This window comes from Aedes aegypti, chromosome 2 (genome assembly GCF_002204515.2).
Source record: "Aedes aegypti strain LVP_AGWG chromosome 2, AaegL5.0 Primary Assembly, whole genome shotgun sequence".
Lineage (NCBI taxonomy): Eukaryota > Metazoa > Arthropoda > Insecta > Diptera > Culicidae > Aedes > Aedes aegypti.
Window position 1 is genome coordinate 170,861,521 of NC_035108.1, and position 18,656 is coordinate 170,880,176.

Genomic DNA, 18,656 nt, shown 5'->3' on the forward strand with positions numbered 1-18,656 from the left:
GAATAAAAACTTATAAAAATACCTTTTAAATTTCTTTTTTTTTTATTCCTCATTTAGTTTTTATCCCCCTCGTACCTTCCAAGTGGTCTCGGACATAAAAGATAATTATTTTTGTACAAACCTTGTCAGTTTTTTCCTTATTAAAAAATAACTTCCAAAACATTTCTGGGATTTCACTACAAAACGATATATTTTTTTGTTTGTTAATATAAATAAAAAAAAAAGTTTAGTGCAAAGCAGATACCGTATACTACCACTAAATGTGGTTTTATTAATTCACTCTTTTCCTCAATTTTGAACATAGTGCTCATCTTGTCCTAAGAGTGCAAATATATTGATGTACTCGAAACAATTGAAATGACTTTCAAATTTGATAAATTTTGTGCTTCAGATTATCTACAGCATATAGTTCTATGACTATACGACAAAAAAAAGTATGAATGAATTTGTTTACGCAACGAGAATATCACTTTTAAATAATAACAAATCTTATACGAAAAGGAAAAATTTTGGACTACTATGTACTTTTGACAATATTTAAGTAGTGATTTTGATTTTTCAGTTGAAATGTTTGGCCGTCAAAGCAATTCAATGATATATAACACAACTCTAAATAATTTATTGAAAATTTTTGGTAAGAACGTCAAAAACAAAGAGGGCTCATCTTGTCCCGCCTACCCCTATTGATGGATGGCCTCATGATTACTCTGCAGACAATCATTAGATCGTTTTTTCCCTGACCTCGTGTGAAATTCCCTGACTTTCTAGGTTAAAATGGAATTCCCTGAAATTCCTTGACTTTCCAGGATTTTGCAGGTAGTCGACACCCTAAAGAGGTGAGGTTGTCCCTGATCTGGAATAATCCTCAAAATTTGTGTTAATCATCCATGATTTTAACCGATATAGCTTAAAGGTGTCCTTCTTGACCCCAGCCCCTTATGTGACGATATATCGCCACAAACATTTGATTGTACTCCAATGAAGCTGACTTATACGTTTGACATAAATCTAAAACAGCATCTTACAAGGAATCCATGGAAGATTTTGCCAAGACTCTCGTCCGGAACTAAACAAATATCCTCCCAGGAATATTTAAAGATTTAAAGGAACTTACCATTTATTCATCTATCAAAGATCTTGCTACGAATTAGTAATAATCTTATAAGTAATTTGTTGAGAATAATTGGAACAATTTGTTGTGAATCTGCAGAAATCCCTACAAAATATCTTCAATGACCTCATACTTAAGTAATTTGTCATAGAGGAAGGACTAGCAAAACTAGTAATCCAGACAAGACTTCACCAAGAATCAATCTTCTTCTTCTTTCTGGCGTTACGTTCCAACTGGGACAAAGCCTGCTTCTCAGATTAGTGTTCTTATGAGCACTTCCACAGTTATTAACTGAGAGCTTTCTTTGCCGATTGACCATTTTTGCATATGTATATCGTGTGGCAGGTACGATGATACTCTATGCCCTGGGAATTGAGAAAATTTTCTTTACGAAAAGATTCTCGACCAGCGGTTCGAACCCACGACCCTCAGCATGGTCATGCTGAATAGCTGCGCGTTTACCGCTACGGCTATCTTGGCCCCAAGAATCAACATCGTAAGTAATTCCAGGAATCCACCAAACGGAATTCCCAATGATTACCGTGCGGGATTGAAATCCATACACCTAAGAAATGGAACTATCTCCTGTATCCACTTCATACAAAACGCCTATGAAGTGTATGGAGCCTGTACGGATTTATCACGTTTTTGCCAACCTCAACGAATCTACTAAGAATTTCAGGAAAAATCAACCAAGCATCTTTTATGAAATCCACTAAGAATCTTCTAATTATCTTTGCAGTAATCTTTCAAGAAACTGGTCAAGTATCGCCTTGTTTTCCGTTAGGATTCATGCAAAGATCTCATTAAAAATTTGCCTTGAATCTTAATAAAAAAATTTAAAGTATTTTATCCCTTCTTAAAATAAAGTGTTTTACCCTTCTACAATTTTTTCAAGGACCCTAATGATGTTCCATAAGATCATCTCTAAATGTATTCAATATTTAGCAGCTAGAACTCTACATAACATGCCACAAGAAATCGGTAACAATTGAAGGAGAAAACTGACAACAAATTCTGCAGAAAAACATTTTTTTTTCACAGAATTTTGGAAAAAAAAAAACAAAAAAATTAAGAAACCGTTGACTTTTTAACAACTAATGAAAAGCTAATCAAGCTCAAAATTACGAACTGTCAGGCACGTCTTGGCAATTTTTTTTAATTTCTCCCGATTGAAACAAAACGGCATTTTTGTGTTAGAAAAGCAGATGTTCCCGGTGTGCTTCCCAATTCCATGGTTATTTCCCGTTTTTTTCCAGGGCATTTATTATTATTATTATTTTTATTATTTATTTGCGACACTTTACCATTAATGTGGCAGGGCATTTATGATTCCAGGGTTTTCCCGCTTTTCCCGAATTTTCCGAATGGATGCACACCCTGAAGGAGTTTTGAATCGACCAAACAGATTGATTCCCTTTATGAGTGTACTTTTTGAAAAAAAAACATATTTTAAACAGAATTAAGGTTCACATCTACGGAAATGTTTGCCAATGAACAGACACTCATCAACATTCGCTTGTAAAAAATTTGATTCGTATTCAACAAGGTTTGATAGTTGAATTTCTTTAATTGCCCAACATGCATTGCTAGAATAATTCAATGTTATCTGTCAAATCGTACACTTCAGGTTAATTCTCAGAACTCCAAATCTGACAGATTTCCTGTAAAAGCAGGTATTCATCAAGGCAGCATTCTAATATAGTAGTATACTAGAATGCTGCCTTAATAGTATACTAGTATATAGTACAATATTTTCACAATTAGGGATGTCAAAAATATTCATTTGTGGATGACTAATGCTTATTCATCAAAGGACAAAGCCTGTTTGCCTTCTGTAGTAGAATGCAAAAAAGTTTAAATACAGTATCGGACATATAAAATGCACCAAAGTTGTCTGCATATATGCAAAATGGTCAACTTCAAATAACTGTTTTTTTTCTGTGGCAAATTACAAATTACCTCAATGTTTGAGAACTATTGAAAATGTTGTGTGACAACAGTCGATTCAAAAGATACAGATAGATTAAATTTTAACAAAAAAAAATGCACCAATACGTAAAGTGGTGTAGCAGAAAACATATGCATCGAATTATCTTTATATTTGTTCATTGAGTGATGAGGAACAAATGCACATAATTCAATCCACCAGTAACTTTTTAGTAAAAAGTTTTCAAAAATTAAGGTTATTTGTAGTTCGCCACAGAAGAATGAGAAGAATCGGTTGAGAAACAACAAATTGTACAAAATACCACCGGAACTTCTAGATAATGACAGTAATGTTTGAAATAATATTGATACAGGAATTAAAACAATGCAGTAGAGATAATATTATAACAAAAACTTTACCATTGTTTAAACAATAATTAAACTTCTAATCATCAATACAAAATACAAAAAATAACAAGCTAAGGAACTCCGAAACTAATCAAAAAATTTTGTGTTTCAAGTAATACTTCTGAACCCCATATTATTGTCAAGTTGTATATATGTGTGTGGAATGTTTACAATATTGTACTTGTAAGATGAAAGATACAAGAAAAAAAAGTCTTATAATGCATGATTAGAACATACTTCATATTAAGTTTGTTTTTTACTGGGGAGCCAGTAAAACAGTACTTTGTTTTTAAAAGTTTAGGACTTCTGCTGTACCTGGTTCCACGTACTGAATGCAGAGTAGATGCATAGATAATGCGATCCGCCTTATCAATTGAATGCTCCAAAAGCGAGATCCAGTGCTTGTTATCGCAACGTATTGTTGGGTATCAGCCTAATACTGATAACTCGAATACACCAGACCAAGTCAGACATGACTGACTTTTAATAATGGCAGTGCGTCTTTCCCAGAAGAAAGAGCAAACTTATAACGATCACATACTAGAGTGAGCTATTAAACCTAGACTTATCTCTGACATACTAGTATAAGGAAAACCGTGGAGACCTCATGAAGACCATATTATGCTATCATAACATAATTGGGTACTCATGAGCTGTTCTTTTTCATTAATATTTTTATTGTGCAGGTGTTATTCATTGAAATTTATGGAAATATTTTTTTATTATTTTGCCTTTTATTACCACATTATGGTATGCTGGTATTTATTTTAAATACGTTGATATGGTATTCAAATGACAATGATTTTTAGCTCGGGATGCCGGTTTTCATACAAAATGCTCAACTTTGATATGCTCTAGTTTTGTCCCCTTTCAAATGATCGAGTTGAATTTTTCCACTGAACTACAAATATCTATGTTCAATTTTGTAAACCCCTACCGTAAAGAAAGTGTGATACTAGGAGAAATTGTTTGAAATAATAACAGTTTTGCAGCATTCTAATTTCTGATCAATATTGAGAAAATGAATTTTTAGTTTAGAATTGAATTGGTAGTGTTTATAATGTAAGACATTTAGAAACATAATAGGAAAACATGACCGAAATAATCTGGATACCAACAATAGCTACCGAAGAAGTATAAATCACACTGATAATGATACCTTAAGCCAAAGTAAGAAATATCGTCACGAGACTACCAATTATCTAATTGTAAGCATGTAACATCGAAATCGCATTGGCACCGGCACAAGGGCAGTGACATTTGGTTCGTCAATAATTCAAAGCCCTTTTAGCTTGAGCAAACAAACCATCGTCATCATCGGCCACTCTGAATCACACAGATACCTACTCCTATATAATCACGCAGTAACGTGCCACCAACATAAAAGGGCCCATACCAAAGAATACCCACACGAAAAACAAAATCTGTTGGTGCTGCGTGAATGTGTGTTGGAATTCCGACATTACTAAAAGCAGACACCAGTTTGTTCCGTGCGTTTGTGCACATTGTCATGTAGGGTGGGCTCTGCAGCTGCAATTTTCAATTGTTGAAATGTTACTACTATTAAAGTTGGTATTAAAATCGTCCCATTATGACGTAGAAGAGATTTCATAATACGAAATTATTGTACCATCTGAAGCACCCACCCTACATTCCAAGTATGGGATAAATATTGAATGAACACAACACTGCCGTTGGACGCATTTGTGTCCCATGTTACAAAAAGAGTAAATCGCGTGCTCGTTGCAAAATGTTGTATCACATTAACCATATATTTGTTAAGCTGAAAGTAGATAATGATATATAACTAGTAGATAATAATGATAGATAATCGTATTTCATGCAACCATATATAACTAATTGCATCTATTACATATATTGCTCACCGCGAGGTTAATCTTGTGCAAATGTGTATCTAACGAGTAATGGTTGGACATAAGTCTTGACATCACGCGAATGAAATCTCGACTTACGTCCTAACCTTTCCACCAGGCTCGCAAGGAAACTCTAGGAACTATGGTATGTAACCACCGTCCCAGTTGGCCATTTAGCCAATCGCTTTGCCAACCGTGAATAGAACTTTGGCGTACTAAATGAAACAATTCATCGTGTGAAATTCTACTATCATATATCTCAACTACCTCAGCGCCCACCTTTGCGAGAGAGTCCGCCTTCTCATTGCCATAAATTAAGCAATGTGAGAGGACCCATACAAAGGTAATCTTATATGATCTTTCGACCAGTGCATACATCTGCTCTCTTATTTTTGTAAGAAAGTAAGATGCATGCTAACAGGTGTCATCGACCGGAGTGCCTCAATAGAACTGAGACTATCCGAAAAGATGAAGATGGCATTACGTCCTCACTGGGACAAAGCCTGCTTTTCAGCTAATGTTCTATGCGCACTTCAACAGTTATTAACTAAGAGCTTTCATTGACAAAGTTGCCAATTTCGCATTCTTATATCGTGTGGCAGGTACGATGATACTTTATGCCCAGGGAAGTCAAAAAAATTTCTATTACAAAAAGATCCTAGACCGACCGGGAATCGAACACAGACACCTTCAGCATGGCTTTGCTTTGTAGCCGCGGTCTCTAACCATTCGGCTAAAAAGGCCCCAAAGATTAAATGTTATCCTAGTCTATTTGGAGATGAGAAAAAAATTAATTGCATTTTCAACAAATATGCACATGGGACACTTATGCGTCCACCGGCAGAACAGGGGATGAAGATTGCAGAAGTTTCATTCGCTTCTCACCTTGCTACATTGTACCAACACTGCACGAAATCATTACTACCTACATGATGGCAATTTTCGCCATCATCGCTCGAAGTGTAAATGGTTCTATGAGCCTATGCATGCTATAAAACGTTTGACTTTTACTGTGCGCCTTGTTTTCAAGTTTCCCGTGAGAGAGAGCGAGACAGCACCAACACACGGCGTCAGTAAAAGTCATGAGAACAAAAGAATTTATGGCACGTACAGAGGCTCATAGAAGAACTCAGTCCCAGAACCCAGCGAAGTAAAATGAGCACGCAGAAAACTATAAAACGTTCTTGTTTCGTCGACCTTGCTTCTGTACTTCACCCCACCGGATAGACTTCGCGCCTAGCCGATAGATAGATATATGTAGCTCTAGCATGGTAAATAAAAGCAAAGCGCAAAATAACTCACGTGGAAGCGGTTCTGGTTCGGCGCGTAATTATCGGCGATGGAAGCTGCAGGTGCGAAGGGCTCGAAGGAATACCGGTCATCGGAGGTTTGGTCGGCGTGGTCGCCGGCATTCCCACCACCGATGACGGCTTATCGTCGGCCGTGATTTGGATGTTGTTGGACATTATCACTGGACAGCTTTCTCACTTCAACCCGACTTCAGAATGTGTAAATTCGCACCACAACACTAATTCCAGACTTTTAACTTATAAACTGCAATTGAACACCACGGTGCTGTTTGGATTGGTGATTCTTCCTTGCTTCCTTGGGGTATTCACACTTATATTCACAGCCAAAACGGAACAATCTGCATTCCCGCGGAGAGAGCGTCACTTTGATTTCCCTTTTCCCGTGATAGGCTTCTTCCTTATCCTTACTTTCTTCCTTGGATCAAGAAGCCGAATCTGGAATCGATACACACAAGCGTTGTAAACCAATAGAATACTCTTCACAAATTGCACTATTTAGCAGCAAAGCCAAAAAAAGCCGGTCGATGATAAACCGCAAAGACAATAGAAGAAGCTGTTTGTGTCGTTGCGGGAAATCCGTATCCTTATCAAACGTGTACATAAAAATACGAGAAACCGTTCCGATCCGATGTTCAACGAAGACTGACGAAAGGAAGCTGGCTTTCAGAGCTTTCGATTCGACCTGCATTAAAAAGTGATGCCAGAAGTTTCAATGCAAAAAAAGATGTCGTGTTACAAGTTTAACCTATTAAATTTGTTTCACATTTTGCTGATTTTCCCTTTGAAACTGAATGAAGCTAAAGGCCCAAACGCAATGATAGCGGAACGGCAACGGAGTGCGGAACCGATTCGCCAGCATGAATCACAACATCTTGACTGAACTAACAACGAATGAAATTGGATCAACACTGAGTCGACAAGCTGATTGTAGTTCATGCTGGCGAACCGGTTCCGCATTCCGTTGCCGTTCCGCTATCATTGCGTTTGGGCCTTAAGAAATCAACTACAATCATATAAAGAACTGATAAATTATTGCTTAAATGATCATCAAATCTTAGTAAAAAATCTAACCATGTGTAAATTGTATGTATTAACTAAAGGCCCAAACGTAATGATAGCGGAACGGCAACGGAAAAGCGGTACCGGTTCGCCAGCATAGGCCAGGAGAAGTGGATGAACTTGTCATTAATTTTCCTGTCAAATTTCATACGAAATCTACTTTTTCTCTGCTAAAATTCACTCCAGGTGAACCACTTCACCTAGCCACACCATCCCGACTGACCTGTCAACTGGGATGTGAAAGTGAACCAACACCCAGTTGTATGTTGTAGTTCATGCTGGCGAACCGGTTCCACATTCCGTTGCCGTTCCACTATAGTTACGTTTGGGGAAAACTCTTCTGTTCAATATCGTAATATTCATAAAACATTTTTTCGAGTTATTTTTTTAATATTGAAAATATATCCGGCAACCCTGGGACATTCGTTAAGCTTTCATCGCCGAGTTCATCGCACGTTGAAAGTTTCCGCACAGTGAAATAAGTTCACACTTGAATTTATGTTTACTCTTAGATTTTGTGGCTAACGTATTAGAAGCTATCACACATTTTATTAATTGGTAATGCGTCCATATTCCGTGGTACCATCATTGGAGTGAAAAAAGTGCACGAGATATTTAAATCGATAGTTGAGAGCTTGAGACGTTAGAAGTAAGTTCAATACATCATGTTTAATTTTTACGCGTGCCATAAATTCGATGTTTTAATGCGGAGAGCAAATTCTAGCACAACATGTGTAAATGACATGAATAACTCCTCGATAACCCCGGGTTCAAAAATGTTAGATAAAATCCTGATTTTATTATACTGCTTCGCGACTAAAAATGGGTGAACCAACGTGCGAAGTTTGGTTTTTGACCAACTTCACGGCGTCGCAACTCGATTCTCAATAGTGCGCATAATGCATACGGTGGATGACATAGATGCGCACTATATAGCGAAGTGACTCGCGACACGGCGAAGTTGGTCAAAAATTGAATTCGCACGTTGGTTCACCCATTTTTAGTCGCGAAGCAGTATAAATCATACGATAGAGCGTGTTCTTGCTATTAATTTGGCAAATTTTTTCAGGTACAACGACTACATCATTTTAAAAATGGATCCCGATTTGAACATTGACACTTTTGATTAAGGTGCAAAATATTTCAATAATCTGAATAGAAGATATAGGAAAGTATACATTTTGGTCAAATAATGCATAGTACCGTAATCCGGGATAACATTGATCATTTTTTTTATGTTTCTTAAATACAGTTAACTCTCCCTTACTCGATATTCCGTATCTCGATATCGAGTTAGAGAACCATAGTAAAAGTTGGTTTTCATGGCTTACTCGATGGTCCCTTGGAACGCAGTTGCACTGCTTTTGTGTTCTATAACTCGATACCTCCCTAACTCGATGGTCCCTTCAATATCGAGTAAGGGAGAGATGACTGTATTTCCTTTCAAAATGCAAATGTCGCAAATTTTATATTTTTAAAACAAGTACTGCCTCCCATAGCTCGTGACTATATACTGTATTTTGTTTTTTGAAAGATTTAAGCATATTTAAAAAAAATGTTTTAGGCGATTTTTTGATTTAGGTGATATGGGGTAACCTTGATCACCTATATAAATAACGTTCAGTAATATTGAAAATGTCCTTACTTCCTTAAATTATGGCGTCCGAAGCCGAATATGAAGGCCAAACGCTTATAGGTCATTTAATTTTGAGTTATTTTAGAATTAAAAACACCTCGAACCACGGAATACGCCTAAAAGTAGGCAATTCCCTAAGGGAATTCTATATTCTTAACACTAATTCGTTAATGTTGCCTAATTGAGCATACTTATGAAAGTTTTGGATGCGGAATCGTTTTCAGCGATGCCATTTTGAGTAAGTACTGCATTTTCCTTGCTCATATCGTTTGCAGAACTTAAGAGAGACATGAATCTTCGGTAGTGTCGCCTTTACCCATTTAAATCATTGTTTCGAAAAGTTGACAAATTTACGCATAAGGTTAACGCAATTTTCGCAAAAATCTTCACTTTCATTAGCTTATGAATATACGAAAGAGAAGCACCATTCATGATTTGGAAATGTTCCGTCAATAAAAGATGATACGAACTTTCTACGAGACGAGTCATTCCGATCAAAGTTACCCCGCTGATCAATGATACCCCGGATTACGGTATTGATATCTAGGGGCTGTGAGGACCCTTTCGATTGTTCATTCGTACAGGTTTGTAATAGAATTTGATTGCAGTCTCCAATCATAAGCATGATTTTGCGACAGGCTTTGGAAAATTTAACGATCATTGACACACGAGCCATAATTTCAGCCCATTTATACCAATGTCATATTAAACAGGTCCCGCTCTTAGTATGTGTTTGCTTGTATAGCAACTGAACAAAAACCGTAATCTATTTTGGACACCACTTGATTTATGCCTTATATACTCATGTTAAGATTTTAGATGAACTTAGCATCACTTTTAGACATATTTTATCATATTGCCGTCTTTAAACTTTTTATGAATGCCAATTCTGAGCGCTATTATTGCGTTTAATGTATGTTCTTGAAATGTACATCCTCTTGTATTCGTAGGTTTCACAGAAGTTCTGTTGATACAATTCACAATTTTGATATTTTTGAAGCCAATTTGTAATAGACCATTTCCGTGAAATTTTGTTAATTGCTCATAAGCTTTCTTTTAATTTACTGAACAAACTTTCCCAAGGAACCCATATGTTTCCAAGCCTCTAACTATTGAAAAACAACGAAAAACTGGCGGCACACCAGTTCACCCCACGGTCCCCTACAATTTATATCTCTCCGAAGGTTTTGGGAACCCCTTTTTCTCCTATGAATTTATCTCCACGTTGTGGTGAATATTGATCAGCTGTTCCTCCGCCGTCTCCACTTTGTTGCCTGGTGACGGAGATTTTGCTATCTCTGTTGCTCTCTCATCATATTCAATTGACGGTCCTGCTCTTTGACATTTCGTGCAGGAATTGTTTTCATTTTTATATGGAGTTGACCTTCACTGCAGGACTCGTTGACATTTATTTGTATTTTGCTACTAAAAGAAAACAAAAAATAGCTACTAAAAATAATCCTTCAACCTTTTTCCAAACGTCCACGCCGTCCCTGCCCACCCCAACATTTCGGGGGTGCCCAACAGGGATGCGTTATTCAGTCCATTTTGGTCCATCCCCGCGCTCTTATATGCATTCCTTCTTCGTCGTCGCCGTTCAATTCTTCAAGCTCACATCTCCTCCTTTCAGCGATAGACCGAGTCGCTGTTAAAACCTTGCCCGCACGTTAACTGCGCTGGAATCGTGGGAACCGTAGCTGAGGCGTTTCGCGTGCTTGTACACCTCGTTGGAGGCGGCCGTGATGGGCAGGGGATGCTCCAGACCTTCGGTCATGTTCAGTTCCAGCTTGAGGTCCTTCTGCATGTGCTTCAGTTCCTGCTGGGGCGGGAATTCGCCCTTGATGATTGCATTTCCCTTCTGCATGACCAGCTCTGACGACATGCTTGTCAGTTCCAGCACTTCTAGGACATCTTTCTGTTGAAGACCCTCTCGATCGGCCAGCGCCAGCCTCTCGGCAATACCGGCCAGCATCACGCCGGAGATCATCTGCAGGACCAGATTCATCTTGGTGGCATTGCCCACGTCGCCCATGTAGAACGAGTTGCGCGAGATGGCCTCGAAGCAGGTCTGGCATTCCTCGAACAGCAACCGTTCGCCGGCGGCCAGAAGAATTCCTTCCTCCGCTTGGTTCTTGGATCCCTGAATTTGTGCTTCAGATTATGTCCTCCTTTGGCGATAATTTGCTCTGCAATGTCATGTGACGTTTCGGGATCGACGCCGGTCATCTCAACGTAGCCTTTGCCGACCAGATTGGCCGACATGACGCCACAATTTCCGAATACCAACTCCTTAGCAACCTGGGGATCGGCAACGCACGAGAACGTCACATCGGTCATTTCGATCACGTCCGACGGGGTGTCGGCGACTTCGTCGCCCGCTTCCTGGAACTTCCGACACTTGGTGGCCGTCCGGTTCCAAACAACAACCTAGTGGCCGCAATTGAGTAGATTCTTGACCATGTCGCAGCCCATGATGCCGCATCCAATACAAATGCTGGCCAAAAGTACAATTTTCACTCAAAATGTTCAAAAAAGCTAATTATTTAACAAAACATGATTTTTAGAGGTTAATTGATAGAAATAGTCGTTGAAACAAGAAATCTATATTTCCGGTACATTTGACAGAATTAGTTCAAAATAGCACATATTTTTAATTCAATCAATTAAATCCGTATCCAGATCAAAATCGAATGAAACGTCATTATTCCGATGCCAATTTAAAGTTCAATATCGTGGGCAAGCTCGAGGTGGTTTTTGAATCTATTCGGGAGCTTAAAATGGTAGAAAAATGCGATATTTATAACAAGTATGATGGTCTTATAGACTGATTCGCAGTGTAACTAAATATATTTTTTTTTCTTATCTTGGCACAAAAAAACGCAAGTGAAGCCATAGTGCATCGAATACTTTGGAATATTTGCCACACATTGAGTGGTAAATGATCATTTTAGAGCGTTTCCCAGATATCTTGCACTACCTTTGAAAAAATGTCTTATATTTGAAGGAGCTCTATGCTATACACTTCTTGACATTCTCAAATGGTAAAAATGTCAAATATGATTCAAAATATCTTCAAAACAAAGCCCAAGGTATATTCTTTCGAATGAGACCGGTTGAGAAAGATTTGGTCATGATTTAGTACAGAAACTGCAATTTCTATAGAACAACCTCCACGAAATTTGAAAAATTCAAAAGGGTCATTTTTAGCTGACATCTCTCCAAGTTACATGCTGTAAAAAATCGAAATATACACCGATTGATCTCAAATTTTGGGGAATTGTCATTCAATACTGAAGAAATCAAGAAATAATATTCGAGAAGAAATTTTCAAACTTCATTTTTTTGACTTTTGGCCAGCTTTGGGCCACTGTGCGCTGGTCATATCGATTTCCGGCGTGGCCGGGCGGGCTACCGTTGGTCGGTTCAACAGATGTGATACAGGTACATTGCGACGCACCGGGGAGAAAGTGTCGAGATCAAGTGAGGACACATCGCCGGGGGTATCGTTGAGGATTTTCCGTTTGAGCTTGGGCGATGAAGTCGTTCAGGGCCGCTGCAGCTTTCGCTTGGTTGCCTATCGCGCGGGCTTTTTTTGTGGAATCAGCTTTCTTTTTGGCGGCGGATTTCTTGGCCGTTACGGGTTTCGTTTCGACCGATTCCAGCGCTGCCGGGGTGGACGTGTTGTTGACGGTCGTTTCCTCGCCGCTTTCGGTGCCACCTTCGCGCAGCTTGTTGAACTCGACGTCCGGATCGGGGCGGTTGTCTTACTCCGAGGCGAACAGATGCTGGAAGTTTTCCGGCGAGGCGAAGAACACTTCGATTTGCTGGACGACCTCCTTGAAGCCGGCCGACTTGCACGACGAGAGCAGCTTCTCTTTGAACTCCTGGTATGGCTTTGTTTCCTCGATCCATGCATAGTTGTTGGAACCAAAGAAGAAAATGCATCGAACGGGAATGTTTTTCTTGATGGTAATACGGCGGAGCTCTGCCTGGGGCTCCGAGATACAACCTGGCCAGGGCGAGAAGCCTTTGATTTGATGATTCCGGTGAGGGTTTGAGCACGGAGTTTGAGGCTATAAATACCTAGCAGTTTTATAAAACAAACGAAAATTGTTGACCATTTTTTTAAATCAAGCCAAACTTTTCAATCCGACGTATCTGCAAAAATAAACAAATCAAGATTTGCTTTGCATGGGCTTGACAAACGCATAATCTACCTATTGTGTCTATAAAAGTATTCCTACATCCATTTTTTGATTTTTAGAAATAAATTAAAATTATGCCCTATGTGCACTTTACTCAGTGTTTTTAATTTGGCTACATACACCCTTCGTTTGCAAAGCGACTCAACTGTCAACATTTTTCATGCTAGCACATACACCGTACATATGCTCATAGTAAAGCGACCTATATGTAGAATCAAAACATAAAAGCTGTGTTCAATGACTTTGATCGAACTTGCTCGGGGTTGGTTGTACTAGCTCGTATTTTTTGTCAACAAATAACTGTCAAAGCTACTTCGAGCAACTCCAAGCTGCTTTCTCAATGAACGCTCTTTTTACTCTTTTTACTAATTTAACGGAATTCCACGTGAAAAAAAACGCGCACTTAACAATCCGTATCGCTTCGGAATTTTGCTTTTTTTCTGAATGTTTACGTTTTTAAACGTCAAAAACACGAGCTACTGCGAGCTGGTTGATCTAGCTCGGACTCTAGCTTCCAACCTGTTTCGAGCGACTCGGAGTTGGTTGGACTCGGCTCAATGAACACAAACCCGAGCGACTCGAAGTAGGTTGGAGTGGCTCAATGAACACTAAAAGCTGACTCGCAAGTGGTTGCAACCAAGTTCGAGCAGCTCGTTGAACACAGCTAAAATTTCGAACACCAGATACGTCATACTGTTTCCAAATCACTAAACATGTTGGAAATCGAGAGAATTGGATTTCCACAGTTGAGCGAGCTGACGGGTCGGCAAACTGATGTGGAACATCATCAGTATTCGGTTTAAGACAATATTTCTCACCAAATTTCGCACAAGAACTTTTCGCCTCCTGCTTTTGTTATTTACGGCTCTGTCCGGTGCTCCTCTTAGTCGAGTTGAAATTGGAAACATTCGGAAACTAATATTCGTTGTCGTTGAAAGTTGAAACTGACGAATTGACTAAGTTTAATAAGTTTTATGGGAATTTGCAAACCGGTGTATGTGCAACTTCAAAACAATACTGGTGTATAAGCCATTTTATGAGACGTTTCGAATCATATGGTTTTCGTTTGTTTACCAGCTTTGAAAGTTTCTGGCGGGCCGATTTATTTACGTTTCTTCTAGCGTTACATTTGGAAGGAGCATATTCAACAATGGCGCTGGAGGTAATTTAACAAAGTTTTAAATTTTCGCATGTAAAATTTAAATCAGTAGGCAGGGAAGATATTTTTCATCTACGTTACCTCTAATACATGTAAACCGGGTAGAAACATGCGCTGAAAGAGACGGGGACGTCATCGCCAAAAAAAATGTGACCAGCGCAATTCAGATATTATGCTAGTTTTTTGAACAACAACAATGAGCGGCCCGCCAGAAAACGTCATTCGAACGTCTCGTAAAATGGCTTATATGACGCGACGGATCTGCAAAACGAACTGTCAAACCGACGCATCAAGCAAGGTGTATGTATCAATCAAGGTATGGTATCGACGAATCATCCATGGTGTATGTGAGCAGCACAAAGCAAAAGGGTTTATTCTCTAATTTTACCTGTTTTTCAATTAAATTCAAAACAAATCGGATTTGTTTAATAGTGGTTAGAAACAGTGTTCTTTTTTTCAACTTATAGTAGACATCGCAATAGAAAAAATGCAAAACATTTTAAAAAGGATTTAAAATGCTTTACAATATTTTGCATCGCATTTTTCTCGAAACCATCCGAGTGTTAGATACGCCGATTTGAAAAATCATGCTTGAAATGTGCGAGCGAGCCAGTTTTGTTGTGAGCTGGGATTTGACATTTCATTATGTCTACAAACATTCAATGCAGGGGTGTTATTGGACATTGTGGAAAAATCTCCACTTTGTATACCCATAGGGTTGAAACAACTGTGTCGCACGACGATTTTCAGCTCAAAATGTGGTGAATTCTCAAGTTTTTAAAAAATTGTAAGAAAATCAGGACTGCATATAAATAAAATCGAAAAGCGTCAATAATCATTAAAAATTACCGTCTTTCGAAGAAAAATATAAAAATTGGGGGTAAGTTCTGACGGAAATGGTCTATTTTTTTTATGTTGTTTGATACTGCCTTTTTTAATTATCTCTTCAGAGTTCAACAAAACTATTTCCTCGTTTGTTTGTCCGTTGACCACCACAGTTAAAAAATGCTCTCCCTTCAAGATCTTGACTCTGTTATGGATTGTTTCCGCATGAGCCTTTATTTTTAAGTAGTCTTATTTTATAACGTTTTTGAAAAGATGAAGAGGTTTTGCGCCGTTTATAGTAGTATTTTGAATGAAAATCACTCATAAGCCCTTTACCCTCTATCAAATTATTTTTATTAAAACAAATAAATGAATGAAATAAATAACTCAATGTTGTGTCTCCGATCTGACCCTGCAGACTCTCTAAAAACCTGTTGTCAAACTTCATGACGTACAGAGATGCTTACACTGAAACAAGCATTGCAGTAATGAGAACCATGAACGTGTTTTTAAATTTACTATTCCAACCACGATTGAGCTATCATGAACGCTTTTTATTTGCGTTTTGTTCTCTCTCAATCAAACTGCGTCGATAGCCGAGCGGCTAGCGTTCGCGCTTGACAATCGCCAGATCCTCGGTTCGATTCTGGTCTGCTGCAAGTTTTTAACCATGATATAGTAATTTTTACTATACAAATGGTGTCATGGTAAAATTGAATGCACAAAATATTCTAAATAAATGCGAATTTAGTCTGCACAAATCAAGTGGCGTTGTGTATTTAATTTAACCCTCTGATATAGTAATTTCAACCGCAACGCTGTTCTCAGTGTAGTATTCGTGATCAAACGACAACACGCCACCGGAAAATCTCTAGTGTTTGAAGGTGATTTTAACCTCCAAATTGTCAAATAACCTCCAAATCATCACCTCCAAGTTAGTTCTTATAACCTCCGTTATATGAAAGATGGTAGCACGTCGATCGTCGCAAGTTTATTGTTAAACAGTCAATTGAGGAGCTTCTTTCTGTGTCATATTCTTTGCAATAAAAAAATAAGAAATCATTCCAGGAGCAGATTAATTTAGCATGTGTTAAATATTTCCATGTAAATTTTCTAGAAATTTAAAGGCCGGAGCACAATGGATACGTTGCGTTTTGCGTTTGAGTTTGCGTTTATCAATCCGTTTGATCCGGTTTGTACTAAAATGGAAAACGTACGCAAAACGGATAATCAACGCACAGTCAATACGTTTGGTTGCAGTTAACCAGTTGAGATCAATCTCTTTTTTTTTTTCATTTTTTAAAGATTTGCATCAAGTAGATGCTGAACCGAGTCGAATTAAACACCATCATCAAGGTTCCAGAAAAATCACAGTACAGTTTTGATTGATGCCTTGGAAGGTGTTAGGTGGGATTATTTGTTAACTCCTCAATACTTCCAAGATCCCTGAAACAATGCGCAAAGAAACATAGACGAAATTCTGGAGGACGAAAGATTTCTAGAACCGATCCGTAAACAGGTTCTTGGCCAACAGGTTAGATACCATCTTTCGGGGTGATATTGACCCACTCGGGGTGACTTTGGGCCACTATTTGTCAAATTGAAGTTTCGACGTTCCATGAAGTAGCGATGCAGATGAATGGAAATTCAAAATGCGTGAATTTACGCAGCGTCGACGCCATGGTGATCTAGCAAATGTGAGCTCTTGTTTCTATATTTTCCACTAGCGTTTTCCCACAATCTTTAACTTATTTCTTTACCAAATCCACCAGCAGTTCTATCTGTTCATAAGTTCAATAAGGAATTCCTCCATGGATTGTAACATGAATTCCTACAAGGTATTTCACCAGGAATTCCCCCAGGTAACGCTGCAAGAATTTCTTTAGGAATTCTACCAAAATTTCTTCTTGAATTTCATTGGTAATTCCAAGTGTTCAATCATGATTTTTACCAGTGATTTAATTAGGAATTCCTGTAAGGACTCCTTTTAGAAATTTCTTCCAAAAGTTCACATGGAATTCTTCACGGGATTCCATCAGGAACTACATCAAAATTTCCTCCTTCATCAGGAGTACCTACTGAGATTCCATCAGTAGTTCTTCTAGGGGTCAGCAGATTTTGTGGGTATTTAAACACGAGTTCGTCCAGGAATTCCATCAGGAGTACTTCTCATCATTCTATCATGAATTCCACGAAGGATTTATCAGGGGGTTTCATTGGATGTTCCTCTAGGGATTAAACCGGAAGTTCCTCTAAGAATTCCATCGTAAATTTAGCTAGGGATTCCATCAAGAGTTTTTCTGGGGATGTCATTAGCAGTCCAACAGGAGTTCCTTCAGGGATTCCATCTGGAATTCCTCCAGATATTCTATCAGAAGTTCCTTAAGGAGTTTCTCCAGGGATTCCATCAGGAGTACCTTCCAGGACATCTTAAGGAATTCCTCCAAGGATTCCAACAAAAGTTCCTATAGGGATTCTATCAAGAGTACCTCTAGGATCTCCATTAGAGTTCTTATTGGGATTTTATCAGGAGTTCCTCCAGAGATTCCGTCAAGAGTTTCATCGGCGATTCCACTTGGAATTCGTCCTGACATTCTTTCAGAAGTTCCTTCATAGATTATATCAGGAGTTCTTCGAAGAACTCAATCAGGATTACTTCTAGGGGTTGATACTAAAGCTCTTCAATGGGTTTCATCAGGAGTTCCCAACAAACATTTTAGTCGAACGACAGTTGAATAACTCACTCTGAAGCAAATTTCAGCTGAATTAACTGTTGTTCAGCTACTAATGTTACTTGGGTTCCATCAGGAATCCCTCCAGGAGTTCTACTAGGGATTTCATCAGGAGTTCCTCCAGAGAATCCATCAGGAGTTTTTCAAGAATATCTTTAGGAATTTCTCCAAGGATTTTCTCTTGGAGTTTCTCCAGGGATTCCATCAGGAGTACCTATAGAGATTCTATCAGAAATGCCCTTAGCGTTTCCATCAGAGTTCTTATGGGGATTTTATCAGGAGTTCTTCCAGGGGTTCCATCAAGAGTTACTTCAGAGATTCCACCTAAAATTCCTCCAGCGATTCAATCAGGAGTTCCCCAGAAACTATATCAGGAGTTCGTCGAGGAATTTCATCAGGATGTCTTCT

The 18,656-nt window shown here is 38.6% G+C and overlaps 1 protein-coding gene and 1 pseudogene across 2 annotated transcripts in view; both read right to left on the reverse strand.

Annotated features, from left to right (window-relative positions):
• LOC5571718 (cold shock domain-containing protein CG9705) overlaps positions 1-7,289 on the reverse strand; it is a 72,152-nt gene extending 64,863 nt beyond the window's left edge. Inside the window, exons 1-2 of one of the 2 annotated variants that reach the window (XM_021843134.1) lie at positions 7,232-7,284; positions 6,625-7,067 (exon numbers count right to left, since the gene is read on the reverse strand). In XM_021843134.1, the coding sequence (XP_021698826.1) occupies positions 6,625-6,788 (164 nt within the window). In that variant the 5' untranslated portion in view covers positions 6,789-7,067; positions 7,232-7,284. Of the gene's footprint in view, positions 1-6,624 lie in introns of both variants that reach the window. The other variant, XM_001659810.2, reaches the window with a different exon arrangement.
• A 3,593-nt stretch (positions 7,290-10,882) lies between these two features.
• Positions 10,883-13,577, reverse strand: LOC5571719 (annotated as a pseudogene).
• Positions 13,578-18,656: the final 5,079 nt, after the last annotated feature.